This window comes from Chionomys nivalis, chromosome 13 (genome assembly GCF_950005125.1).
Source record: "Chionomys nivalis chromosome 13, mChiNiv1.1, whole genome shotgun sequence".
Lineage (NCBI taxonomy): Eukaryota > Metazoa > Chordata > Mammalia > Rodentia > Cricetidae > Chionomys > Chionomys nivalis.
In genome coordinates this window covers 21,616,194-21,641,614 of record NC_080098.1, presented here as the reverse complement: position 1 = coordinate 21,641,614, position 25,421 = coordinate 21,616,194, and the positions used below count along the sequence as shown (strand labels likewise).

Below are 25,421 nucleotides of genomic sequence, written 5' to 3'. Positions count from 1 at the left end.
CTCCCAGACTGGAGTCCCTGCTTTCCCAGCACTTCTGTTTAAAGGAACTGCTCACCATTTGCCCAAGAACTCCAAGTAGCCGTTCTTCAGTTACAGCATGACCTAGAACATTTGCCCAGGAACTCCAAGTGGCCATCCTTCAGCTATAGCACGACTTAGAATGTACCTGCCTGCTTTGCTTTTTACTTTTGCTGCTATTTTGAGACAGAGTCTTGCCATGTAAGCCAGGCTGGCCTCAGCTTTGCCATTCTCTCGCCTCAATTTCCTGAGTTCTGGGATTTAGGCTATGTATTACCAAACTCAGGTGCCTGCTCGCTTTAACCTACCAACCGAAACTACTCCAGGGAAAATAATTGGCTGGTGCCCTGAACACAGTGAAGACATTAAGTGCCCTAGGTCCCACTGCTTAGTGCCTGAGTGCCCGAGGATTTTGTAGTTTTCTTTAGGCCCAGAGACAAGGATTACAAATGGGATTACATCAGATTGAAAAGGATCTGAACAATGAAGGAAACAGTTGCCAGTGGGCAGAGACAGTTAACAGAATGGGAGGAAAATCTATGTCAGATATTTATCAGACACGGGATTATGTCCAGAATATATAGATAACAAAAAAATAAAACACGAAAACAAATTATCCAACCAACAAATTGCATATAAATTAAACATATCAAAAGAATAAGTATAAAAGGCTAATAAATACATTTAAAAGTACTCAGGATTTTTAGCCAGACCTGGGTCAGAATGGCAAACACATTATTATCAAAGAAGCAGATAACAAAAAGCCAGGTGTGGTAATCCCAGCATTTGGGAGGTAACTTGCTTGAACTTTGGAGTAAGGCCTAGTTTCAAAAAGCAACGATGGAATCGAATAGAAGACCCTGACTTTAACCCACAAACCTATGAACACCTGATTTTCGATAAAGGAGCTAAAAGTATACAATGGAAAAAAGAGAGCATCTTCAACAAATTGTGCTGGCAAAACTGGATGTCAATCTGTAGAAGAATGAAAATAGATCCTTATCTATCACCATGCACAAAACTCAAGTCCAAATGGATTAAAGACCTCAATATCAGTCCGAACACACTGAACCTGATAGAAGAGAAAGTGGGAAGTACTCTACAACACATGGGCACAGGAGAACACTTCCTACGCATAACCCCAGCAGCACAGACCTTAAGGGCATCATTGTCCTCCTGAGACTGAGAAGCTTCTGTAAAGCAAAGGACGCTGTCACTAAGACAAAAAGGCAACCCACTGACTGGGAGAAGATCTTCACCAACCTCACAACAGACAAAGGTCTGATCTCCAAAATATATAAAGAACTCAAGAAACTAGACCGTAAAAGGCTAATCAACCCAATTATAAAATGGGGCACTGAGCTGAACAGAGAATTCTCAACAGAAGAAGTTCAAATGGCCAAAAGACACTTAAGGTCATGCTCAACCTCCTTAGCGATTAGGGAAATGCAAATCAAGACAACTTTAAGATACCATCTTACACCTGTCAGAATGGCTAAAATACAAAACACCAATGATAGCCTTTGCTGGAGACGTTGTGGAGAAAGGGGTACTCTCATCCATTGCTGGTGGGAACGCAAACTTGTGCAACCACTTTGGAAAGCAGTGTGGTGGTTTCTCAGGAAATTCGGGATCAACCTACCCCTTGACCCAGCAATACCACTCTTGGGAATATACCCAAGAGATGCCCTATCATACAACAAAAATATATGCTCAACTATGTTCATAACAGCATTGTTTGTAATAGCCAGAACCTGGAAACAACCTAGATGCCCTTCAATGGAAGAATGGATGAAGAAAGTGTGGAATATATACATATTAGAGTACTACTCAGCAGTAAAAAACAATGACTTCTTGAATTTTGCATGCAAATGGATGGAAATAGAAAACACTATCCTGAGTGAGGTAAGCCAGACCCAAAAAGAGGAACATGGGATGCACTCACTCATATTTGGTTTCTAGCCATAAGTAAAGGACATTGAGCATATAATTCGTGATCCTAGAGAAACTAAGTTAGAAGGTGAACCCAAAGAAAAACATATAAGCATCCTCCTGAATATTAACCTTCATCAGGCGATGAAAGGAGACAGAGGCAGAGACCCACATTGGAGCACCGGACAGAAATCTCAAGGTCCAAATCAGGAGCAGAAGGAGAGAGAGCACGAGCAAGGAACTCAGGACCGCGAGGGGTGCACCCACACACTGAGACAATGCGGATGTTCTATCAGGAACTCACCAAGGCCAGCTGGCCTGGGTCTGAAAGAGCATAGGATAAAACCGGACTCACTGAACATAGCGGACAATGAGGACTACTGAGAACTCAAGAACAATGGCAATGGGTTTTTGATCCTACTGCACGTACTGGCTTTGTGGGAACCTAGGCAGTTTGGATGCTCACTTTAATAGACCTGGATGGAGGTGGGGGGTCCTTGGACTTCCCACAGGGCAGGGAACCCTGATTGATCTTCGGGCTGATGAGGGAGGGGGACTTGATTGGGGGAGGGGGAGGGAAATGGAGGCGGTGGCGGGGAGGAGGCAGAAATCTTTAATAAATAAATAAATAAATGAAAACAAAAAGCAACGAGTGAAAAAGAAAAATAAAAGAAAAATGCTTACACATTGGCAAGGATGGAAAAGACAGGGACCTTTATACACTGTTAGGAGGAATGCAAATTATTGTAAGCACTATGGAAATGAGTATGTGAGTATGGAGGTCTGTAATAGCTTGAATGACAGTGACCTTCATGGGCTCTTGTGTTTGAATATTTGGTCCCCAGTTCGTGGGCTGTTTTAGAAGGGTTTTATGAGGTATGACCTTGTTAGAAAAGGCATGTCACTGGAGTGTGCTTTGAGGGCTCAAAAGCCCACGCAACACACACACACACTCTCTCTCTCTGCCTCATGCTGTGGATCAGGCTAGAAGCTCTCAGATACTGCTCTAGCATCCTGTCAGCCTGCTGCCGCCATAGTCCTGGCATGAGAGTTATTGACTAATTCTCCGAAACAGGCAGCAAGACCCAGATTAAATGTTCTCTTTTATGAGTTGCCCTGGTTGGGGTGTCTCTCCACAGCAATATAACAGTAATTAAAGATTCCCAAACAAACCATAAGAACAAACTACTGCAAGATCCACGAATACCATCCCTGAGTATAAACCTGAAAGTATCGAAGACAGCATATAGCAGAGATACCTACACACTGTGTTCACTTGGCAGCATGCACAATAGCCAAGCCACGTAATCAGCCTGTGAGCTGTCAAATGAAAAAAGTTATTAACACACACACACACACATACACACGCACACACACACACACAGAGAGAGAGAGAGAGAGAGAGAGAGAGAGAGAGAGAGAGAATTCAGCCATGAAGAATGAAATCATGTCATTAGTGGTGAAGGTAGAAACTATCATGCATCTTAGTCAATGTTCTATTGCTGTGATGAGACACCATGGCCATCGAAACTTTTACAAAGGAAAGCTTTCGATTGGTCTTGCTTAAAGTTTAGAGGTTTAGTCCATTCTCCTCATGGAGCACATTGGCCTGCAGACAGGCAGATATGGTAGCTGAGATTTCTGGGTCAGCAGGCAGAAGGGAGAGACACTGGGCCTGGCTTGAGCTTTTGAGACTCCCCTCCCCCCCAAAGCCCACTCCCAGTGACACACTTCCTGCAATAAGGCCACACCCACTCCAACAAGGCCACTTCCTAATCCTTCTCAAGTAAAAGCCACTCCCTGGTGACCAAGCTTTCAAATCTGTGAGCTCATGGGGCCATTGCTATCAAACCACCACCTCAAGTCAAGCAAAGTAGGCCGGGCTCAGAAGGAAAAGTACTACTTTTTTTTTCCCCCTTCACATGTAGATTCTAGATTGTTAAGGTCTGGAGAGATGGCTTAGCAGTTAAGGATACTGGCTGCCCTTCCGAAGATCTGGCTTCAGTTCCCAGCACCAACATGGCAGCTCACAATCATCTGTTGCCCCAGATCCTGAGGTGCCAATGCCTTCTTTGAGCCTCCACAGGCACTGCTTGCACGTGGTGCACAGATATACACAGGGGAAACACCCATAGACATAAAATATTATAAAAACCATGAAAATGCACCGAGCAGTGATGGCTCACACCTTTAATCTCAGCACTCAGGAGTCCAAGGCAGGCAGATCTTTCTGAGTTCAGGGCCAGCCTGGTCTACGGAGCGAGTTCAAGTCAGTCAGGGCTACACAGAAAAACCCTGTCTCAAAAAACCAAAAGAAAGAAAGAGAAAGGAAGAAAGGAAGAGAGAAAGAAGGCAGAAAAAAGCCTAACGGAGGATATAGAAGGGAAGAAAGGGGTCAAAGAGGAAGGGTAGGGGAATAAGGAAGAAGGATCATTGAGAAAAAAGTATGAAGGAAAATGCAACATCACTTTGTAGGACTTGACTCTTGAGGGGTTCGCAGGTGTCCAGGAATATGTCCCCAGCTGGTACCTTGGGCAACTAAGGAGAGGGAACCTGAAATGACCCTATCCTATACTGATGAATATCTTGCATATCACCTTAGAACCTTCATCTGGCGATGGATCGAGGTAGAGACAGAGTCTCAATTTGGAGCAACGGTCTGAGCTCTTAAGGTCCAAATGAGGAGCAGAAGGAGGGAGAACATGAGCAAAAAATCAGGACCACGAGGGATGCACCCACCCACTGTGACAGTGGAACTGATTTATTGGGAGCCCACCAAGGCCAGCTGGTCTGGGACTGAATAAGCATGGGTTGATTCCGGACTCTCTGAGCATGGCGGTCAATGAAGACTGATGAGAAGCCAAGGACAATGGCACTAGGTTTCGATCCTAATACATGAACTGGCTTTGTGGGAGCTTAGCCTGTTTGGACGCTCACCTTTCTGGACGTAGATAGAAAGACCTTGGTCTTCCCGCAGGGCAGGGAATTTGGACTGCTCTTCAGTATCGAGAGGGAGGGGGAATGGAGTGGGGGGAGGAGAAGAGGAGTGGGGATAGGGGGAGGGAAGTGGGGGGAGGGCAATATTTGGGAGGAGGGGAGGGAAATGGGAAATGGGGAGCAGGTGGAAATTTTAATTAAAAAAGAATAAAAATAAACAAATAAGTAAAAAAAAAAAAAAACCACAGCATGCTTACATACAACTTCAAAAATGACGAAGTCCTCTCTCTAAGGAAGGGTAACTGCTCAGACAACATAAAGGATTGCTAACTTCTCCCAAAAAAAAAAAAAAAAAAAAATGGTGAAACTGAGTTTTCTTCTTTCCCCCAAATCCTTTCTTTTTGCATCCTTGTTTTTTGTCCTTTCTATAAGGAAAACTACACTGCTGTCCTCTGCAGCTTCCAGAAGAGGGTGAATTTTAAGGCGGGAGACTTCAGGATGTACATATAGCTCTACTTTATACCAGAGAGCTGGTCTTGCTCGTCTGCCAGCCTTGCACTGGGTCCAAATCCAGAAGGCCTTTGGCCCTGGGCTTTCCCCAAGACCAGCCTGAGTACTGGGCGTAGCTACGCCTCAGCTTTCAGCCTCTGATTGGCTCTGAGAGGCCAACACCTTGACCAATGAAGCCCGGGGGCGTTGTCCCGGGGCGGGTCCTCAGCCTCACGTGGTCCTTTCAGGGTCTCACTCTCCTCCTGCGACCAACCCTCTCGCAGTGGCTTCAGCTCCTGCTTCTTCCATTCTTTCACAGCATCTTCGGACCCAGACTGACATGGCCCCGGCCACTATGGCAGCTGCAAGGAGAGCCCTCTGCCTGGCTGTCCCGCTTCTCCGGCGCGGTTACCAGACGGAGAGGGGCGTCTATGGCTACCGGCCTAGGAAGGCCGAGAGCAGAGAGCCCCGAGGCGACCGTACACGCCCCTCAGGTTAGGGGTGCGGCTGGACACTGGGAGGGCAGGGACCAACCTGCGCTGCGTGTGGTGGGGTGCTCTTGAAAGTGGGTACTGGGCGCCTGGGAACTTATGGCCCGTGAAGGATCGCAGCCTGGGAGAGCTGAGGAGATGGTAGGAGGAACGTGTGGGAGTTGTCAGTGTCGAGGTCACCACACTGTCTAGCTTCCACAATTGGGCATCCCTGGGCTTTGTATTTACGTAGTCTCCCCATCTTTTTTGTTGGATCCTAGTATGGGAACAGCTTCTATTCCATTCCTCATCCATCAACAAGTATTAGCCCTTTGTGGAGATGGTTCTCTGAAAGGAGACATGTTCTAAGATCTCCCAGCTCTTAACCAGATGATATATTTGCAGGGCCGACAGATGGCATCTCTGTGCTACTTGCAGGAGGGCAGTTGGTACATGATCTAGACAACAGTGGTATTATTTGCCCTTGGACCTAGCTAGCCTTTCGCTTTAATTGCTGAACTCGCAACCATGTGGCTGACAGGTTTTGACGTAATTAGCCAACGCAAAAATCAGTTTTTGGAACTATTTTGCAATCTCGTATCCAAGAATAATTTCGAGTATTTGGTTTATGCTACAAAGTTAAGTTATTTTATCATTCGTCCTTCTGCAGTAGAAAAATGCAGGTTATTAGAGAAAACTGTTGGCATCTTTAAATTTTTTTACATTTACTTGTTATATATCTTTCATATTTATTTATTTATAAGTGTTTTACTTGCATGTATATATGTATACCATGTGCATGCCTGTTGTCCAAAGAAGGCATTGGATTCCCTGGAACTGGATGCACAGATACTGTGAACCAGCATGTGGCTGCTGGGAATCTAACCCCGATCCTTTGCAACTATGCTTGTTTAACTACTCAGCCATTTCTCCAGCCCCCATTTAGCTTCTTATTTTTTTTTAAATTGCTATTTATTGAGCTCTACATTTTTCTCTGTTCCCCTCCCTGCCCCTCCCCCTTCAACCCTCCCCCAAGGTCCCCATGCTCCCAATTTACTCAGGAGATCTTGTCTTTTTCTACTTTCTACTTCCCATGTAGATTATATCTATGGAAGTCTCCCTTAGTATCCTCATTGTTGTCTATGTTCTCTGGGATTGTGGTTTGTAGGCTGGCTTTCTTTGCTTTATGTTTAAAAACCACCTATGAGTGAGTACATGTGATACTTGTCTTTCTGTGTCTGGGTTACCTCACTCAAAATAATATTTTCTAGCTCCATCCATTTTCCTGAAAAATTCAAGATGTTGTTATTTTTTTCTGCTGTGTAGTACTCCATTGTGTAGATATAGCACATTTTCCTTATCCATTCTTTGGTCGAGGGACATTTAGGTTGTTTCCAGGTTCTGGCTATGACAAACAAAGCTGCTATGAACATAGTTGAGCACATGTCCTTGTGGCACAATTGAGCATCCTTAGGATATATACCCAAAGTAGTTTTAATGAGTCTTGAGGAAGGTTGTTTCCTGATTTTCTGAGAAATCGCCACACTGACATCCAAAGGGGTTTTATCAGCTTGCATTCCCACCAGCAATGCCCAAGTGTTCCCTTTTCCCCACAACCTCTCCAGCATAAGTTGTCATCAGTGTTTTTGATCTTGGCCATTCTCACAGGTGTAAGATGGAATCTCAGAGTTTTTTTGATTTGCATTTCTCTGATGACTAAGGGTGTTGAACATTTCCTTAAGTGTCTTTCAGCCGTTTTCGATTCCTCTGTTGAGAGTTCTCTGTTTGGGTCTGTACTCCATTTTTTTTTTATTGGATTATGTATTCTTTGTTGTACAAATTCTTGAGTTCCTTGTATATTTTGAAGATCAGACCTCTGTCTGATGTGGGATTAATGAAGATCTTTTCCTATTCTGTAGGCTGTTGTTTTGTCTTGTTGACCATGTCCTTTGCTTTACAGAAGCTTTTCAGTTTCAGGAGGTCCCATTTATTAATTGTTTCTCTCAGTGTCTTGTAACGACGTAAATGAATACAGACAGATTATAAAAATATATACAGCTTTAATGAAGAAATAGACTTACAGGACCACAGGTTCCCGCGTAGAACAGGAAAGCAGAGAAAAGGGCTGCTGGGATCACGCCCAGCAGATTTATCAGTAAACATTAGCCCGAGGCGAACACGCCCCCAATGGGTGGGGCTTATCCCTACAGTGTCTGTGCTGCTGGGGTTCTATTTAGGAAGTGGTTCCCTGTGCCAATGTGTTCAAGTGTACTTCCCACTTTCTCTTCTATAAGGTTCAGTGTGGCTGGCTTTATGTTGAGGTCTTTGATCCATTTGGACTTGAGTTTTGTGCATGGTGATAGATATGGGTCTATTTTCATTCTTCTACATGTTGATATCCAGTTATGCCAGCACCACTTGTTAAACATGTTTTCTTTTTTCCATTTGATATTTTTTGCTTCTTTGTCAAAAGTCAGGTGTTCGAAGATGTGTGGATTGATATCCGGGTCTTCTATTTGGTTCCACCATTTAGCTTCTTGTTTGTTTGAAACAGGGTGTCATTATTTAACCTTGGCTGATGTGGAGCTTGTGTAGACTAGGCTGGTCGCAAACTCAGAGATCCGCCTGCCTCTGCCTCTTAAGCACTGGGATTAAAGGTGTGTGCCACAATGTCCCCACCCTCCAGTTGACTTCTTTGATCCTAATATTAATGTTGACAATCCCCTCTGTCAGGCTTGGTGTAAGCGAATTCAGGTCAGCTGAAGCTATGTAGTGACACCGTTTCTACAAAAAAAAAAAAAAAAAAAATCCTTTTTGTCATTTAATTGCTGACCAGACCTTTCTTTGACTCTTCACACTTTGGAACCTTAGAGTGTATTTTGCTCTTTATCTTGGGACCATTGAAAATAAATCTTATTTTTTTCTTTTGTTTAGCCCTGGCTGTCCTAGAACTCGCTCTGTAAATCAGGCTGGACTCAAACTCAGAGATCCACCTGCCTCTGCCTAAGTGCTGTTTTAAAAGCATGAACACCATACCTGGCTGTAGTCATTTTTTTTAGGGAAAGCATTTGGCTAACTAGATTGTTAATTCTGGATTTGCAGGGCTGTGGATATTTTCTTTCGCATTGCAAACTCAGTGTGTAGATGTTTTTTTCAGTGTTGTTTGAACCTGTAACCCTACTTACCAAGCCAATTACTCCTCATCCCCCTATAATTCATATCCATTATTTTTGAACTTATTTGTTGATTAACAATGATTTTAGTTCTTAAAATGCCAGTTCCTAGCTCTGAATCTTTTCTCTTTACCCAGGTTCTAATTCAGTGACCTTATGTGAGGTTCTGAAACATAACTCCCCCCTTTTCTTTTTATAGCGTTGGAGATCAAACTGAGGGCCTTGTGCATGCTAGGCAAGTTCTGGACCACTACATAATCCTCAGCCTAGGGTTATGTGAATGTGTGTATCTGTGTGTGTCCGCCTTTGGCTAGTCATAAGGAATGTATGTTGTACATGAAGGGACAAAACCTTTAAAGTCGTGTTAGTGGACACTCAACACACAGCTGCTGTGATGGGTTTGACCTTTTCTTTCACATCCGACTGACCTAATGAATTAAGACTGCCATGAAAAAACCTGTATAATAGTTACCATTTGGAAGAGTATATGAGAATCACTTTGGGAACTTCAGGCTGGTATGGCTAGAAGAGTATCTCTGGAATTGATTTTATGTTTAAGTCCTTCTTTCTTCCCTTACCACCAAATCACTTTCCACAGTCTCCTAATAGAGAACTTGCTTTATTATGAGCTTCCTGGTAACATCTGAAAGTCCAGTGTTGAACTATAACCTCAGGTCGTGGGTATGATTGTACGTGGATAGGGCCACTGTGAAGAAAGATCAAAGTCGATGATGGAAACAGTTATTTGTGAGTTGCAGTATCTGACTTAAGGGATTTTTTTGGGAAGGAAAATTACGTTGTTTTTTTTTTTCTTAACTTTTCTTTCTTTTTTTTTTGCTTTTTGTTTGTTTGTTTGTTTGTTTGTTTTTCAAGATAGGGTTTCTCTGTAGCTTTGGAGCCTTTCCTGGAATTCTCTCTGTAGACCAGGCTGGCCTCGAGCTCACAGAAATCCACCACCTGCCCCTGCCTCCCAAGTGCTGTGATTAAATGTGTGTACCACCACGGCCTGGCTTTTGTTTTTGTTTTTTGTTCTCTCTCTCTCTCTCTCTCTCTCTCTCTCTCTCTCTCTGTATGTGTGTACACATGCATGTGCACACATAGAGCTAGAGTTATAGGTGGTTGTGAGCCACTCAGTATGGATGCTGGGAACCAAACCTGAGTCTTCTGCAAGAGCAGCAAATGCTCTTAACTGCCGGGCCATGTTCCAGCCCCTTCAATGTCATAAATGACATTATGTGCTGCATACAAAAGGCTGGTCATACCAGGTGGAGGATGTCTCCCCTAAGATTCAGATATTGTTTCTTCTTTACCTCATTGGTATTTAGAAACTTGAACAATGTAGAATATGTATTGTCTATACCTAAATCTCTGGGCATAGCAGGTACTGAGTAAACATATTTGAGTTAAAACAAAAACAAAATGAATCTCCCAGACAGCTTCTCTGGAATCACTATTCCTGACCTCATTTTATTATCTTAGTGTGGGGAATCAAACTCCGGTCCTGTGACACTCAGGCAAGTACTTTGCCTGGAGCTCTTGCCTCTGGGTCCTGCTCTTTTCTCCTTGTTATATTCTGTTCTAGGTGCTAAGGCACAGAGTTGCTCTTGATAGCAGTGCTGAATTTCTACCCATTTGTTGATAATGTAGTTTCCACTTGACCTCATACTTTCTTTCATTCTTTTAAAGATTTTTAAAAAAATTTTATGTATAGAGATTTGCATGCACTTATGTCTGTGTACCACATATGCCTGGTGTCTGTGTACCACATATCCCAGTCCCAGAGGTCCCTGGGACTGAGTTACAGAAGGTTGTGTGTCATCTCGTGGGTGCTAGGAATTAAGTCTGGATCCTTTGGAAGAGCAGTCAGTGCTCTTAATCTCTGAGCTGCTTCTCCAGTCCCACTGTTTATTCCTTAGTAAGAGATATAAAGTCAGGGCTCTCTGCTGGCACCAGGCACACGTGTGGTGCACAGACACACATGAAAGCAAAATACCCATTTACAAAAATAAAAATAAAGGTTAAAAAAGTCACATATATCATATGTTCTTGTATATGCAATTTTTTGAGACATAGTTTTACTCTGTAATTCTAGTTGATCTGGTACTTGTTATTGTAACCTAGACTGGCCTTGAACTCATGGTAGTCCTCCTGCCTCAGCTACCTGCATCCTGGGATTACAGGCATGCATTACCATGCTAGGCTCATGCAATTTGTGTGTGTGTGTGTGTGTGTGTGTGTGTGTGTGTGTTTGGGGATATTTAACTCTTTCTTATATAACCAGAACATTGAGTATCAGGAGAAGATGCTTTGTTTGTTTGTTTATGTTTTTGAGCCAGGGTTTCTCTGTTTTTCCTAGCTTCCTGGAACTAGCTCTTGTAGACCCAGCTGACCTCAAACACACAGAGGTCCGCCTACCTCTGCCTCCCAAGTGCTGGGTTAAAGGTGTGTGTTACTACTGCCTGCCGAGAAGATGCCTTTTAAATATGGGCCAATACATTGTTTCTATGCTTTTTTTTGTTTGTTTTTGTTTTTGTTTTTCGAGACAGGGTTTCTCTGTGGTTTTGGAGCCTGTCCTGGAACTAGCTCTTGTAGACCAGGCTGGTCTCGAACTCACAGAGATCCGTCTGCCTCTGCCTCCCGAGTGCTGGGATTAAAGGCGTGCGCCCGGCTGTTTCTATGCTTTTTGCTATAAATATAATGATGTCTTTCTGCATTTGTCCTTAAATTCTGGACAAGTGTATTTATAGTTAGTGTTTTATAATTGGGAGTCTGGAAGTTGGAGTGATGGCTCAGTGGTTAACAGCCTTGAAGTTCTTTCAGAGAACTGGATTTTGGGCAGTTCACAATCTTCTGTGACTCTAGCTCCAGGGGATCTGACACCCTCTTCTGACTTCTGCAGGCACACATGCACACGCACACAAAGTAAATAAATAAACAAACTAACTTTCTTTAAATAAAGAATAAGAATCAGGTGAGGCCATGGGCATGTCTTTAGTATTTTTCAAGTATATCAGCTGCTGTGAAAGTACAGTCTTAATCCAGAGGAATGATTTTCTATTGTGAATCATGATTTAATTTTGAAGTATTTATAAGATAAAATACAAACCCTTCTGGAAATGGACACTGTGACACTTCAGAAGTGACACAGTGGTCGAACTGGTGACATTACCTGTAATTCATTCCCAGACTGAAATAAGAGGATAACGAGTTCAAGGCCAGCCTAGACTTTATGGTAGAATCACAGGAAAAGCACCAAGAGAGAGTGAAGGGAAGGCTGTGGAAGGCTTCTTCACCCTCATACCTGTCTTGGTTGCAGTCAGCTCCTGCCGCAGGAGCCCATACCATTCACCAAGCCTTGCTTTGTGCTGAGGACTTAAGGAAACAATACATTTGCCTTTAGAAAACTCTTAGATTGGGGTGGTTGTTAGTGTTTTCATCAGTTAAACTTTGACCCAGGCTGTGTTCTTTGTAGTTTACTCTTGGTAATGGCTTGTACTTTAGTCTCGGTAAACCTTAGTTACCAAGTAACTTTATTTATTTATTTTATTTATTCGTGTGTGGTATCAAACCTAGAATATTATGCATCAGTTTTGAATCTATTTATTTAAATTCCCAATTTACAGCGGAGGTGAGTTTGAGAGTAGTGATTCTCATATATACTTTTATACTGAAGGGTTTTAGACTTTTTAGATTTTCTTTTCTTTCTTTCTTCCTTCCTTCCTTCCTTCCTTCCTTCCTTCCTTCCTTCCTTTCTTTCTTTTTTTGTTTTTGAGACAGGGTTTTTCTTTATAGCCCTGGCTGTCCTGGAATTCACTTTTTAGACCAGGCTGACCTTAAACTCGTAGAAATCCTCCTGCCTCTGCCTCCCAAATACTGAGATTAAAGGCACATGCTAGTACTACCTGGCCTTTTTTTTTTTTTAGCATCTTTTAAAAACTGTGTTTGACTGGGTGGTAGTGGCACAGGCCTTCAATCCCAGCACTCAAGAGGCAGGCAGATCTCTGAGTTTGCTGCCAGCCTGGTCTACAAGAGCTAGTTCCACAACAGGTTCCAAAGCTACAAAGAATCCCTGTCTCGAAAACAAACAAACAAACAAACAAACAGAAAAACAGTTTTAGAAGCTGGACAGTGGTGGTGCATGGCTTTGATCCCAGCACTCAGAAGGCAGGAGCAGATGGATCTCTGAGTTTGAGGCCAGCCTGGTCTACAGGGTGAGTTTCAGGACAACCAGGGCTACACAGTGAAACCTTGTCATACAAAAAACAAAACAAAGCAAAAAACAAACAAACAAACAAAAAACTGTGGATTCTTTTCTTATTTACATTACAAACTACATGATAGAAGCAAATCAAAAGAGAAAGGCTTATCTTAGCTGGAGTTTCAGGGGAGACGGTCCATTATGGAGAGGAAAGCAAGGCAACTGGGCAGCATTGCAGCAGCAGAAATATGAGCGGGTGCTCCTGACATCTTGCCAGTACAGGAAGCAATGACTGTAACTCTAACGGCCTGGCCAAACTGACATCCACCAACACCAGTCCCCATGGCCCAGATGTTCTGTTCTTTCTCCAAACAGGACTACCTGTTGGGAACAACATGTTCTAACACATCAATCCATAGGGAGCATTTCCCGTTCAACCTGTAACAGAGACCTTCCAGAGAGGGAAGTCGCTGGATTCTAGACCAAGGCTGGCGGTTACTGTCCCTGTCACAGTAGAGCTTTGAGAGTTGAAGTGATGTTTTGGGGGATGTCGCATATTACAAAACACAGTGGCCTTTACTGGAATTGTAAAGAAATAGTTTGAAGAAACTGAAAACATTAGTGATTTTCACAACTGTAGAAAATTCTAAAATATTAATGCAGATGGAAAAAGTAGACAACCTTAGCCTCATATAGTTCTAGTCATTCCTTCTATAGGTTCAAGACATCCCTCTTCAACTTTTGTAGTAACAGATGCAGGGATGAGAATTTGCCTCAGTGGCAGAATACCTGCTTAGTATGCTCAGGGCTCTAGGTTTTATCTCCAGGGAAAAAGTGTGTGTGTGTGTGTGTGTGTGTGTATATGTGTGTGTGTGTAATGGAGTGTTGAAGTAAAAAACACTTATGTTCAAATTGCAGCTTCTTTACTACCAGTGTCCCTCTTTAGAAATTACTTATCCTGGTGTGCAAAGGTAGTGTTGCACACCTTTAATCCTAGTGCTCAGGAGGCCGAAAATTCAGAGATCTCTGAGTTTGAGGCCAGCCTGGTTGGTCTACAGAGTGAGTTCCAGGACAGCTGGGACTACACAGAAAAACCCTGTCTCAAAAAAAAAAAAAGAAAAAAGAAAAAAAAAAGAAAGAAGAAAGAGAAAAAGAAAGAAGAACAGAAAAAAAAAAAAACCAAAGCAAAACAAACAAAAGTGTCAAACATGGTAACACATGCCTGTAATCCCAGCACTTGAAAAGTTGACACATCCTGACTGTAAGAGGAGAAGGTACACACTGCCCAGGAGGCCAGAAGAGGTGTCAGATCCCCTGGGAGTAGAGTTCAGGGATGTGAGCAGCCATGTAAGTGTTGGGAAGTGAAACAGGGTTCTCTGGAAGAGCAGCCTGTGCTCTTAACTGCTAAGCCATCTCCCCAGCACCTGGCTTTTAACTGAAAGATCAAGTTTAGTTTAAATTAGCTGACATGTACTTCGTGCTGGCTAACTTGGTATTATCCTTCTTGAAACAGAACTGTGGTCTGTGTGCCTTACTGCCATTTTTACAGTAAACAGCAATGAAGATTGATGTTTCACTACAGTGTTTGTAAACAACATTTGTTTTCCCAACAATTTCTATCCATCCTAAACAAAGAATGCTATGTGGAAGCTATAGGGATGTCTCCTCAAACTAGAGGACGTGCTCAGCGGTTAAGACTCAGGAAGGGAACAGACCAGAGTCACCTCTGGGCGTCTGGCGTACCGTGGGCCGGCCTAGCTGCTGACATGATGCAAAGATGTCCTCTGATCATTGCATCCCTGATCTCTTCTCACTTTGCTTGCCACGTGAAAAGAGGCAAGCTTGGCAGCGCATCGAATACAGACTGAAGCACATGTGTTGCTAGGAAACCATTCCATGGCAATAATTATTCATAAAATAGACATTTGAAAAGTTTTGTTTGTTTTTTGAGACTGGGATCACTATGTAGCCTGACTGTCCTGGAACTCACAGGAAGCCACTCCCTCTCCCTCTGAGTGTTGGCATTAAAGGCGTGTACCATCACACCAGCCTAACTTTATTTGTTTGTTTGAATGAATGAATGAATGATTTAGGTGCTGGGGATTAAGCAAGGGCCTCACACATGCTAGCCATGCTCTCTTCCACTGAGTTGTCGTCCTGTTCCCTGATCTATAGAGACTTTGCTTTGAGACAGGGTCTTACTCTATAGCTAAGGCTGTGCTGGACCTCACTGTGTAGCCCAACATAGCCTTGTACTCAGCAGTCCGGCTTCCAGGCGTGAGCCACTGTGGCCAGCTTATCTGCAGAGCTCTTTGATAGTTTTGTGTTCTGTGACTCACAAGATAATTTAGGTTCTTTGTCTACAGTTTTATAAAACAACTGTGTCTGGAGTCTATAAGGGAAGAAGAAAGCCGACAAAATGGCTCATGGGATATAGGTGCTTGCTGCCAAGCCTGAGCACCTAAATTTGGCCCCTGAAACCGACGTGGTGAAAGGAGAGAACAGGTTTCTGCAAGTGTCCCCTTACTTCCACATGCAAGCACATGCGCCCCTTGTCAAAATAAACAAGTGCACATTTTTAAACAAGGGAGGTGTGAGGTTGGGTATTTGGCCTTATAGTAGAGTACTTGCTTAGCAAACGCCTGGATGTGGATTTTTGTTCCTAGCACCGAGTGGGGAAAAGGAAATGTAACATTGATTTGGGGTTTTACCTAGCTTTATTATTGCTGTTGCTTTTGTTTGTTTGAGATAGAATCTCACTGTATAACCCTGGCTGGCCTAGAATTTACTATGTCGGCCTTAATCCATCTGCCTCTACCTCCCAAATTAAAAGAATGTGTAACCCCAACCAAAGGGAAAGATGTATAGGCAGAGAGAGAGAGAGAGAGGGAGAGAGGGAGAGAGGGAGGGAGGGAAAGAGAGAGACAGAGAGGTTCTTGTTTTATGTGTATGATTTTTTGTTTGTTTGTTTTTTTTTGAGACAGGATTTTTCTGTGTAGTCCTGGCTGTCACTTTATAGACCAGGCTAGCCTTGAACTCACTGAGATCCACCTGCCTCTGCCTCCCAAGTGCTGGGATTAAAGGTGTGCACCACCACACCCAGCATTAGCCCTATTTTAATATTCCAGCTAAGATCTAAATACCCCTGCACTAACCAGGAAAGAAGGGGACTGTGTCTTTAACATCAGGGTGGAAATAATGCTTCTCAGTCTCAAAAGTTCTCTCCTAATTCTACCATATGCACAGTTATTCTTACACATTTGCACTCATGAAGCTAGCTCTTCTCCTATTTCCTTTTCTTTTGCTTCCATGACTTTAGCTATCGTGAGATAAATTTAAGAAAGTAGGTATGCTGGGTGGTGGTGGCGGTGTGTGCCTTTAATCCCAGCACTCGGGAGGCAGAGGCAGGCGAGTTCAAGGCAGAGCTAGTGCCAGGACAGGCTCCTCCCTGCTCCCCCCCCAAAAAAAAGAAAAAAAAAGTGTACTTACCTAGCATCTGGCAGTCTTTAACCCTGAAATCCACTGGCAATGGGCGTAGGAACAGGGAGTTAAATGTCCTTCTGTGACAAGTGTCTGTAGTTTCTGAGCATCTCCTCAACTGTGCTATTTCACTCTTCCAATTTAGTTGATCACGGCCTTGCCAGGTTGGTGACAGTTTATTGTGAGCATGGCCACAAAGCCGCCCAGATCAACCCTCTCTTCCCGGGACAAGCCCTGCTGGATACCGTGCCTGAAATCCAAGCCCTCGTACAGACCCTGCAGGGACCCTTCACTACGACAGGTAAGGCAGAACCTGGACGTGAGAGGGAGCTGTCAGGTGGAGGGTCTTGTTCTGTTCTTGAGGAACGGGATGCCCTGGTTTAGAGACTTCCATCAGGTGAAGGGACAAAGGACACACTGTGTTGTCTTCACGTGGGAGCTGTCTTGACATTCTAGAGTGCTCTTGTTTCTCTGTGGTTAAAACCATATAGAACAGGTTGGCAGGATAGTTCAGTGGGTAAAGATGCCTGCCACCAAGTGGGAAAAGCATAGATGAAGGAGAGCACCAGCTCCGAAAGTTTCCCTCTGACCTTCTTATGCCATGCGTGACGGAATGCACTTGGTGTCTCCCCGATACCTAAATAACAGTATCTAAAAATCCAAACAGGTAGGTGCCACACACTTTGCTTATAGAATGCTGATTCATTTTCCTAACTACTCCCAGAAGTTATTACTGTATTTAGTATAGAGATAAACTAACATTAATAAATATTCCCGTATTTAGTTGAGAGATAAACTTAACACCTTGACCAAGGCATCTTACAGAAGGAAGGGTTTATTGGGGCTTGTGATTCCAGAGAGATAAGAATCCTTCACCATTCCAGAGGACAACTGTGGCAGCGGGCAGGCATGGAGCTGGAGCAGCAAGAGCGAGCACACACCTAGGAGTAGCACGTGACTTTTAAAATCTCAAAGCCAAAAAAAAAAAAAAAAAAAAAAAAAAAGCCGGGCGATGGTGGCGCACGCCTTTAATCCCAGCACTCGGGAGGCAGAGGCAGGCGGATCTCTGTGAGTTCGAGACCAGCCTGGTCTACAGAGCTAGTTCCAGGACAGGCTCCAAAGCCACAGAGAAACCCTGTCTCGAAAAACCAAAAAAAAAAAAAAAAAAAAAAAAAAAAAATCTCAAAGCCCACACCTAGTGACATGCTTCCTGCAGCATGGCCTCCTAAGTTACCCAAACAACATCGTTACCCAGGGACCAAGTATTCCGATGTCTGAACCTATTGGGGCACCTCTCATTGAAACTACCCCAGACAGAAGCAGATTCAGAGAACTTAGATAATATGGAGCTGCTGCAGGGCAGAGGGAGGGAAACAACCTGTGACTGCTTTCATTCCAAAGCCTAAACCCCTCATTCCAGTTTCTTTCCAAGTCTGGGAACCAAAACAACAGCAAGACCAAACAAACAAAATATTGGGCCTGGATCATAAGTCATGGTGTTAGGGTTTTATCTCATGTTATTTATATTATTTTATTAGTATTATTTGTGATACAAGGATGAGACCTGGGATCAAAACTTGGTATAACATGATAGAGCTGTGTCCTCGGGAAGGTCTCCTCCTAATCTAGTTTTTCTACTTTATGGCCATCAACCATAATCTTAATTTTGACTTTAGAAAAGGTCTAGATGGGGCAGAGGTTTACGTCAGTGACAGAATACTTGCTTGTTATGCGAGGGATCCTGAATATAATTTTCCACAATCCTTTCATAAAGGAAATGTTAGCAGTAATTGGTGATGATTCGGTTTGTAATGGCGCACTCAGATTGAAGCGCGTCGCTGTTCTGCTCTGTCCCACAGCTTACTTTCCGTGTGGCTGGTTATTCTTTGAAGTGAGCCCTTTGCTCTCTTTCACAGGACTGTTGAACATGGGCAAAGAAGAGGCTTCTCTTGAGGAAGTCTTAGCCTATTTGAACCATATCTACTGCGGGCCAATTTCTATTGAAATCGCACAGCTTCAGAGCCAGGAGGAGAAAGACTGGTTTGCCAGGAGGTTTGAGGAGCTGAAAAAGGAGTCGTTTACCACAGAAGAGCGAAAACACCTGGCAAAACTATTGCTAGAATCTCAGGTATAAAAAGTATCAGGTAGGGGCTGAAGAGATGATTAAGGGCACTTGCTGCTTTTCTAGACGACCCAGGTTCAATTCCCAGCACCCACACGGTGCCTCACAACTGTCTTTAACTCCGGTTCCAGGGGACCTGATGCCTATGGCCTCTGAGGGCACCTGTGCTCATATGCACATACTGACATGCAGATACATACAACTGTAAATAACTAGAAATGGAAAAATAAATGTAGAAATAAGTATTAGCTAACATTAGTGGATCAAGTCTTCTCACTTCCTACCAAAGTAGCTAGCTTCTGGGGAGAGGAAAGGAAGGCATTCGACCTGGCCCCTGTCTAGGGGCCATCATCCATTGCTTCAGCACATCAAACTGAACAACAAGCAGAAGCAAAGCAGATCGCTAGACATTTGAGCTGTTGGTTTTCCTCAGCATCAAAGTATGTTAATGTATCCTCTGTTTATTTTATAAAACTTGCCGGGCGGTGGTGGCGCACGCCTTTAATCCCAGCACTTGGGAGGCAGAGGCAGGCGGATCTCTGAGTTCGAGGCCAGCCTGGTCTACAAGAGCTAGTTCCGGGACAGGCACCAAAGCTACAGAGAAACCCTGCCTCGAAAAACAAAAAAACAAACAAACAAAAAAACAAAACAAAACAAACAAAAAAAAAAACTTAATAAAGTTCTTAAGATTGTGCTTCTCCTTTTGTTTCCTGGAGGGGTTTGATCAACTGCTCAGCGGAAGTTCTCATTGTCAGTTACTGGAAGCACATCATCACCAGGGCTGTGGGAAGGGCTTAGGCATGTCAAACTGATAGGAAGTCCCGTCCCACCAGTTTGAGTAGTAGGACAGTGTTAGACCTTGGTTAACGAATACTGTGGAGCCTCTGGGAGAACTGATGTCTTGGGCAAGGCAGATAGCTAAGTCTGGCCTCAAGGCTGGAAAAACAAACACAGAAGGAGGTTGTTCCCAGACACGTGATTCTACCATTCAGGTTCTTCTCCTCACAGCTTCTCTGTGTCAGGGCCCTCAGCAGAGCTATGCTTTACCGGGATGTCTGTCTCTGGGAATATGTAGTGAAAGGGCACATACATGACCTCTGGAATAATGTGGGGCCTTCTCACAGCACACAGAACTTACCTGCCTTTCGCCTGAGCACTCATGGTCTTCCAGCAGCTAATATGTCTGTTCCACAGGAGTTTGACCACTTTTTGGCCACCAAGTTTGCCACAGTGAAGAGATATGGCGGTGAAGGGGCTGAGAGCATGATGGGATTTTTTCACGAGTTGCTGAAGTCGTCAGCCTATGGCGGTATAACTGATGTCATTATTGGGATGCCCCATAGAGGGAGGCTGAATTTGTTGACAGGCCTTCTGCAGTTACCTCCAGAGGTAAGATTTCTTTCTGTGTCTTTGTTGTTGTTGTTTGTTTGTTTCTTTTTAATATCCATTGTTCTTATAATAATTTTTTAGCTTTTTAAAAAATTATACTATAATCTTCTTGGTGGTGGTGGCATACACCTTTAATCCCAGCACTCAGGAGGCAGAGGCAGGTGGATCTCTGAGTTCAAGGCCAGCCTGGTCTACAAGAGCTAGTTCCAGGACAGATTCCAAAGCTACAAAGAGACCCTGTCTTGAAAAACCAATACACACACACACACACGCACACGCACACACAATCACACCATTTTCCTCCTTCCTTTTTCACCCTCCATCCCCTCCCATGTACCTCCTTGTTTCTTTCAAATTCACAGCGTCTTTTTCTCTACACACGCCCTACCCTACCCCATACTTCTATACTCCTAAGTACACAATGTAACCTGCACTGTTTGTATAATGTCACATGTATGTATCTCATTTTAAGGCTAACTACTTGGTATTGGGTAACCACATGGAGGCTCTTTCTGGAGAGGAGACCATTTCTCTCACTCTCCGCATCCCCCAGTTGCCTGTGGTTGTTTGTTGAAGCCCCTGGAGCATCCCTCTTTCCCTGTTAGCATGCCCACTGATGTTCAAGTCTTGTGCAGGTGGCCATATTGTCGAGACTTCATGGATGTAGCTTTTCTGACATGTCTAGGAGATGTTATGTGGTTCTTATCAGTGTAGGGCTGGAGCAGAATAAAACTGATGGTGGTAATTTCCTTTAGAAGCCAATGGAGCCTCTGAGCAGTTGGTTGGAGATAGCTTAGTGAATGGGTGGGAACTTAGTGCTGTTGCTGTGAAGAGACACCATGATCAGGGCAACTTATAGAGGAATTTGTTGGTGGCTTGCTTACTGTTTCAGAGAGTGAATGTACAACCATCATGGTAGGCATCAAGGTGGCAGGCAGGCAGGCATGATACTGGAGCAGTAGTTGAGTGCTTACTTCTGATTCACAAGCACAAAGCAGTCAGACAGCTAACTGGGAATGGCTTAGCTTTTGAAATCTCACACCTCCTCCAACAAAGACACACTTCCTAATTCATCCCAAACTATTACACCAACTGGGGACCCGTGTGTGGGGAGAGGTCCCAGCAGCATGCCTTGTTCAGCTCCATCTTGCAGGACATAGATACCAAAGGACTACACAGTGGCACTATGTACTACCAGTGTTTAGAGTGCATGGGGTGCATCCCAAAAGCCTCAACTAAAGGTTCCCCATCACTCCGAGTACACTGTACTGAAGAGCTTACCTGGGAGGGGGCACATCTGGAGCTGGGAGCAGGGCCCTCCATCCAGAACTCTGGGATCTTCTTTCTCTCTAACCTCTGGACCACACCTAACTTCTCCCAGTATGCTCAGAATCCCGATGTGGAGGCGATAGACTTTTTTTCTGCAATGTGCTCATAAGCATCTTCTCAAACTGAAGCCTCCCATACGTTGGAAAGTGCACAGTCCATAGGGAGTGCTTCACCTTTCTCCTTGTCAACCAGGGTGTGTGCATCCCTGGAAATTATCAGAAATACCATGGGCAGACTGCTGTCTTGGGAACAGTGTTTTTGGGAAATGCTCCTCTCTATGCTGAGCCCTAAGACTGTGATCACAGAGCACTGTGGACCCACCAGCTTCCATGGGTGTTCCCTATGTCTCAATACTCTGTGTATGTGAGCTGGTAGGGTGGGTGAATCAGCCCTGAGCAGAAGGCAGCTGCTTGGTCTTTGACTCCTCCTTCCTTGTGTGATATGTTCCATGAAAGTTCAACCAAGGGTAACTGGGTTTTCATGGTGGATCTATGATATGTCAACACCACAGCCACCAAGAAGTCCCTCAGTTTCATCTTTGGTCCAGCATGATGAGAACATTTCCAATGCTGGAGCCTGCAAGAGGGGCCCAGGAGGACTGTTGGGCAGTCCAGCCCTGAACCTTTGCTCAGAAACCCTCCTCAGCCAGGTACTCTCCACAAGGCTTCCTGTTGTGGCAGGACCTTCTTTCTTCCTATTACTGTACAGGAACACATTTAATATATGCTTCCTAGGTTTATTTTCCCTTCCAATTCTTTGTGAAGATTCTTTTCTAGCCTGCAGTGAGTTCCTGCAGTGGCCAGGTTTCATGTTCTCCTCAGTTCATGATGTGGTCCTGTTTGATTTTTTCTAGTGTTTCAGAGCTAGTGACACCCAGGGGACCTTTCCTGCCTTAGGGTGGGAACAGCCTGCAGCTCATACTTCCAGCTGGCTAGGAGAGGCCTAAACAACCTGTCACCATCACCCTTAACTGAGACCTGTCTGGGCTACGGTAGCAGGGATTCTTGACTGGAGGGACTAGGAACATCTTATACAGCCGACAGTGTCTGGAGAGCTGAGTAAGGGCTTCTGGTTAGCTACAGAATGGGGGATCTGCTTACCTCACTGCCTACTGAAACTCTAATGCCTGACCAGGCCTAGGAATACCCCATTGCTAGACTTCGAGCCTACAGGGGTGTCTGGTGGAAACACCTTCCAGCCACATTTCAGGGAAGTGTTTTTCTGGCAGGAGGGGTCCCAGATCTGACTAGAGTACCCACTTTGCTTTGGGTTTGTTTCCCTTAAGTTTTTAATCCCTCTGCACATAAATGTTCAAATGCTAGGTTCAGGGACAGTGGAAAAGTCAGTTGTATATCTCTGCCATTGTGCAGAATACCCAAGCCAGTGTGTGTGTGTGTGTGTGTGTGTGTGTGTGTGTGTGTGTGTTTAAGAGATAGAGAGAGAGAATGAGACAGAGACAGAAATAGACAGATATAGAACACAGAAAGAGACAGAGAAGGAACAAACACAAGTGAGAATGACAAACTCTGAGGACTCATGGTCACTGCACTGGATTTTTGGTCTCCTATAAAGACACACTGTTAGCATCATGAAGGAAGGGCTCCAAGGTTAGCTGAGATGTGAGGGTGTCACCTCCCCACTATCCTGAGTGTGTCTTGGGAATGGTGTCACTTGGACAGTGTCTAGAGTAGAATGACGTGAGCAGTTCTCTATTTGCAGGATCCATGTTAATATTCAGATTCAAATAAGCAGAATCTAAGGGAAAAGCTGTGAGGGCTTTACACATTTGGGTGAGATGGGGCCTGGCTGTCTCAGTGATGAGAAGGGAGAAGGAGGCAGGAACATAGGCTCTCCTGCACTCATCGTCTCTGTGGAAGCCCCAGAGGGCATCCTGCACATTCTCTCCAGGGACCGCCTCCTGCACGTGGTAACATGGGTGGAGAACAGAAGATAAGCCAAAGAATTTTCTGAAAACCAAGAAAGAATAAGAAAAGAACCTTAGAAAGAGTGTGGCCTGGGGAGGTGACTCAACTGTTGAAGGGCTTGCTTGCAAGCATAAGCACCTTAGTTGGATCTCCAGAAGCCTCATGAGAAAACCGAACCCCAAATAACATTTAAAGAATCTTCAGTGGGGCCGGGCGGTGGTAGCGCACGCCTTTAATCCCAGCACTTGGGAGGCAGAGGCAGGTGGATCTCTGTAAGTTCGAGACCAGCCTGGTCTACAGAGCTAGTTCCAGGACAGGCTCCAAAACCACAGAGAAACCCTGTCTCGAAAAACCAAAAAAAAAAAAGAATCTTCAGTGGAATCGAAATCTACAACTTCAGAATTAACAGCATCTTTGAAGCCATAGTAACACGTTAATATAGTTAAGACTGCAGACATTTCAAAGTAGAAATTTGGTAGTGTAGAAAGCTAATTAAAATTCCACCTTCCTCAGAATTACAAAAAGACTAAATTGTAGTTTTTACAAAGATATGGTGACTGGAACCACTGCTAATGATTACATATTTTGAAAGTTATATAAGGCAGAGAGAGGTAGCTACTGTTTGCCTTGATTCCTCTGAAAATATTGCCACCAGGGTCTGGAGAAATGTATAGGTAGGTATTGCAGAAGACTTGAATTTAGTTCCCAGTACCTATAATGGTAGGCTCCAGGGAATCTTACTGGGTTATCTGGTGGAAAGTACTTACCAGCCACATTTCAGGGAAGTGTTTCTCTGGCAGAAGGGTCCAGTCTCTTCTGGACTCTGTGGATACCTGCACTCTTGCTCTTACCCCCACACAGCACACACACATATGTACAAGTGTGTATTCCTCCTACACTCATGTGCTCTTGCCCCCACACAGCACACACACATATGTACAAGTGTGTATTCCTCCTACACTCATGTGCTCTTGCCCCCACACAGCACACACACATATGTACAAGTGTGTATTCCTCCTACACTCATGTGCTCTTGCCCCCACACAGCACACACACATATGTACAAGTGTGTATTCCTCCTACACTCATGTGCTCTTGCCCCCACACAGGCACACACACATATGTACAAGTAGACCTCCTAGTAATTCTGAGTGACCCAACAGTTAGAAATCTGTGCCTATCTTTGAATAAGGTATGTTTGTAATAACTATAATTTACATAATGGTAAACTTTCTTGAAGCTCACCTTAGACTCCACTGTAATAAGACTTGCTTGATATCTTGTATATTTGTTCTAATAGCTGATGTTCCGTAAAATGCGAGGTTTAAGTGAATTTCCAGAAAACGTCTCAGCCATTGGAGATGTCCTGTCCCATCTGACCTCCTCCGTGGACCTAGACTTTGGTGCCCACCGTCCCCTCCATGTGACAATGCTGCCTAATCCCTCTCATCTGGAAGCCGTTAACCCCGTGGCTGTCGGGAAAACTCGTGGCAGGCAGCAGTCTCGGGGAGAGGGTGACTACTCACTGCACGGTTCTGCTCAGCCTGGGGACAGAGTCATTTGCCTGCAGGTACTTGAGTTTGGGAAAGGGGGAAAACTGGAAATAACATTGTCTGGGTTGGCAAATGTGACAAATGTTCCAGTGGAAAGTGAAGTGACGTGACAGCTTTAGAAAGAGGATTCTGGGGCTTAAACTTCTTTTCTAAAAATTATGATATGTTTATTATTATTTTCAGCAGGTTTAGAGAAAAGCTTCCCACCCTAACCACCTTGTCTACCAAATTTCATAGTGATAATCTGATCTAGTGGCTTTGAATATTCTAAAAGATTAGCATATTTTAGATATCCTTTCATAATAATATTTTACTTTTCTGCTTATATGTGATCATCTTTCTACCTGCACCTTGGCTTTAACGCGTGCCATCACCTTACTTTCTTATGAGAACAAGCAGGCTTTGG

The 25,421-nt window shown here is 44.1% G+C and overlaps 1 protein-coding gene across 2 annotated transcripts in view; it reads left to right on the top strand.

The window, feature by feature from the left end:
- Positions 1-5,624: 5,624 nt before the first annotated feature.
- Positions 5,625-25,421, top strand: part of Dhtkd1 (dehydrogenase E1 and transketolase domain containing 1) — a 48,078-nt gene continuing 28,281 nt past the window's right edge. For both annotated transcript variants that reach the window (XR_009058213.1, XM_057788022.1), the window contains exons 1-5: positions 5,625-5,870; positions 16,843-16,998; positions 18,614-18,825; positions 20,014-20,208; positions 24,763-25,032. Coding sequence is in view for 1 of the 2 variants with exons in the window: in XM_057788022.1 (XP_057644005.1) it covers positions 5,717-5,870; positions 16,843-16,998; positions 18,614-18,825; positions 20,014-20,208; positions 24,763-25,032 (987 nt within the window). In the remaining variant the exon portion in view is untranslated. The remainder of the gene's footprint in view (positions 5,871-16,842; positions 16,999-18,613; positions 18,826-20,013; positions 20,209-24,762; positions 25,033-25,421) is intronic.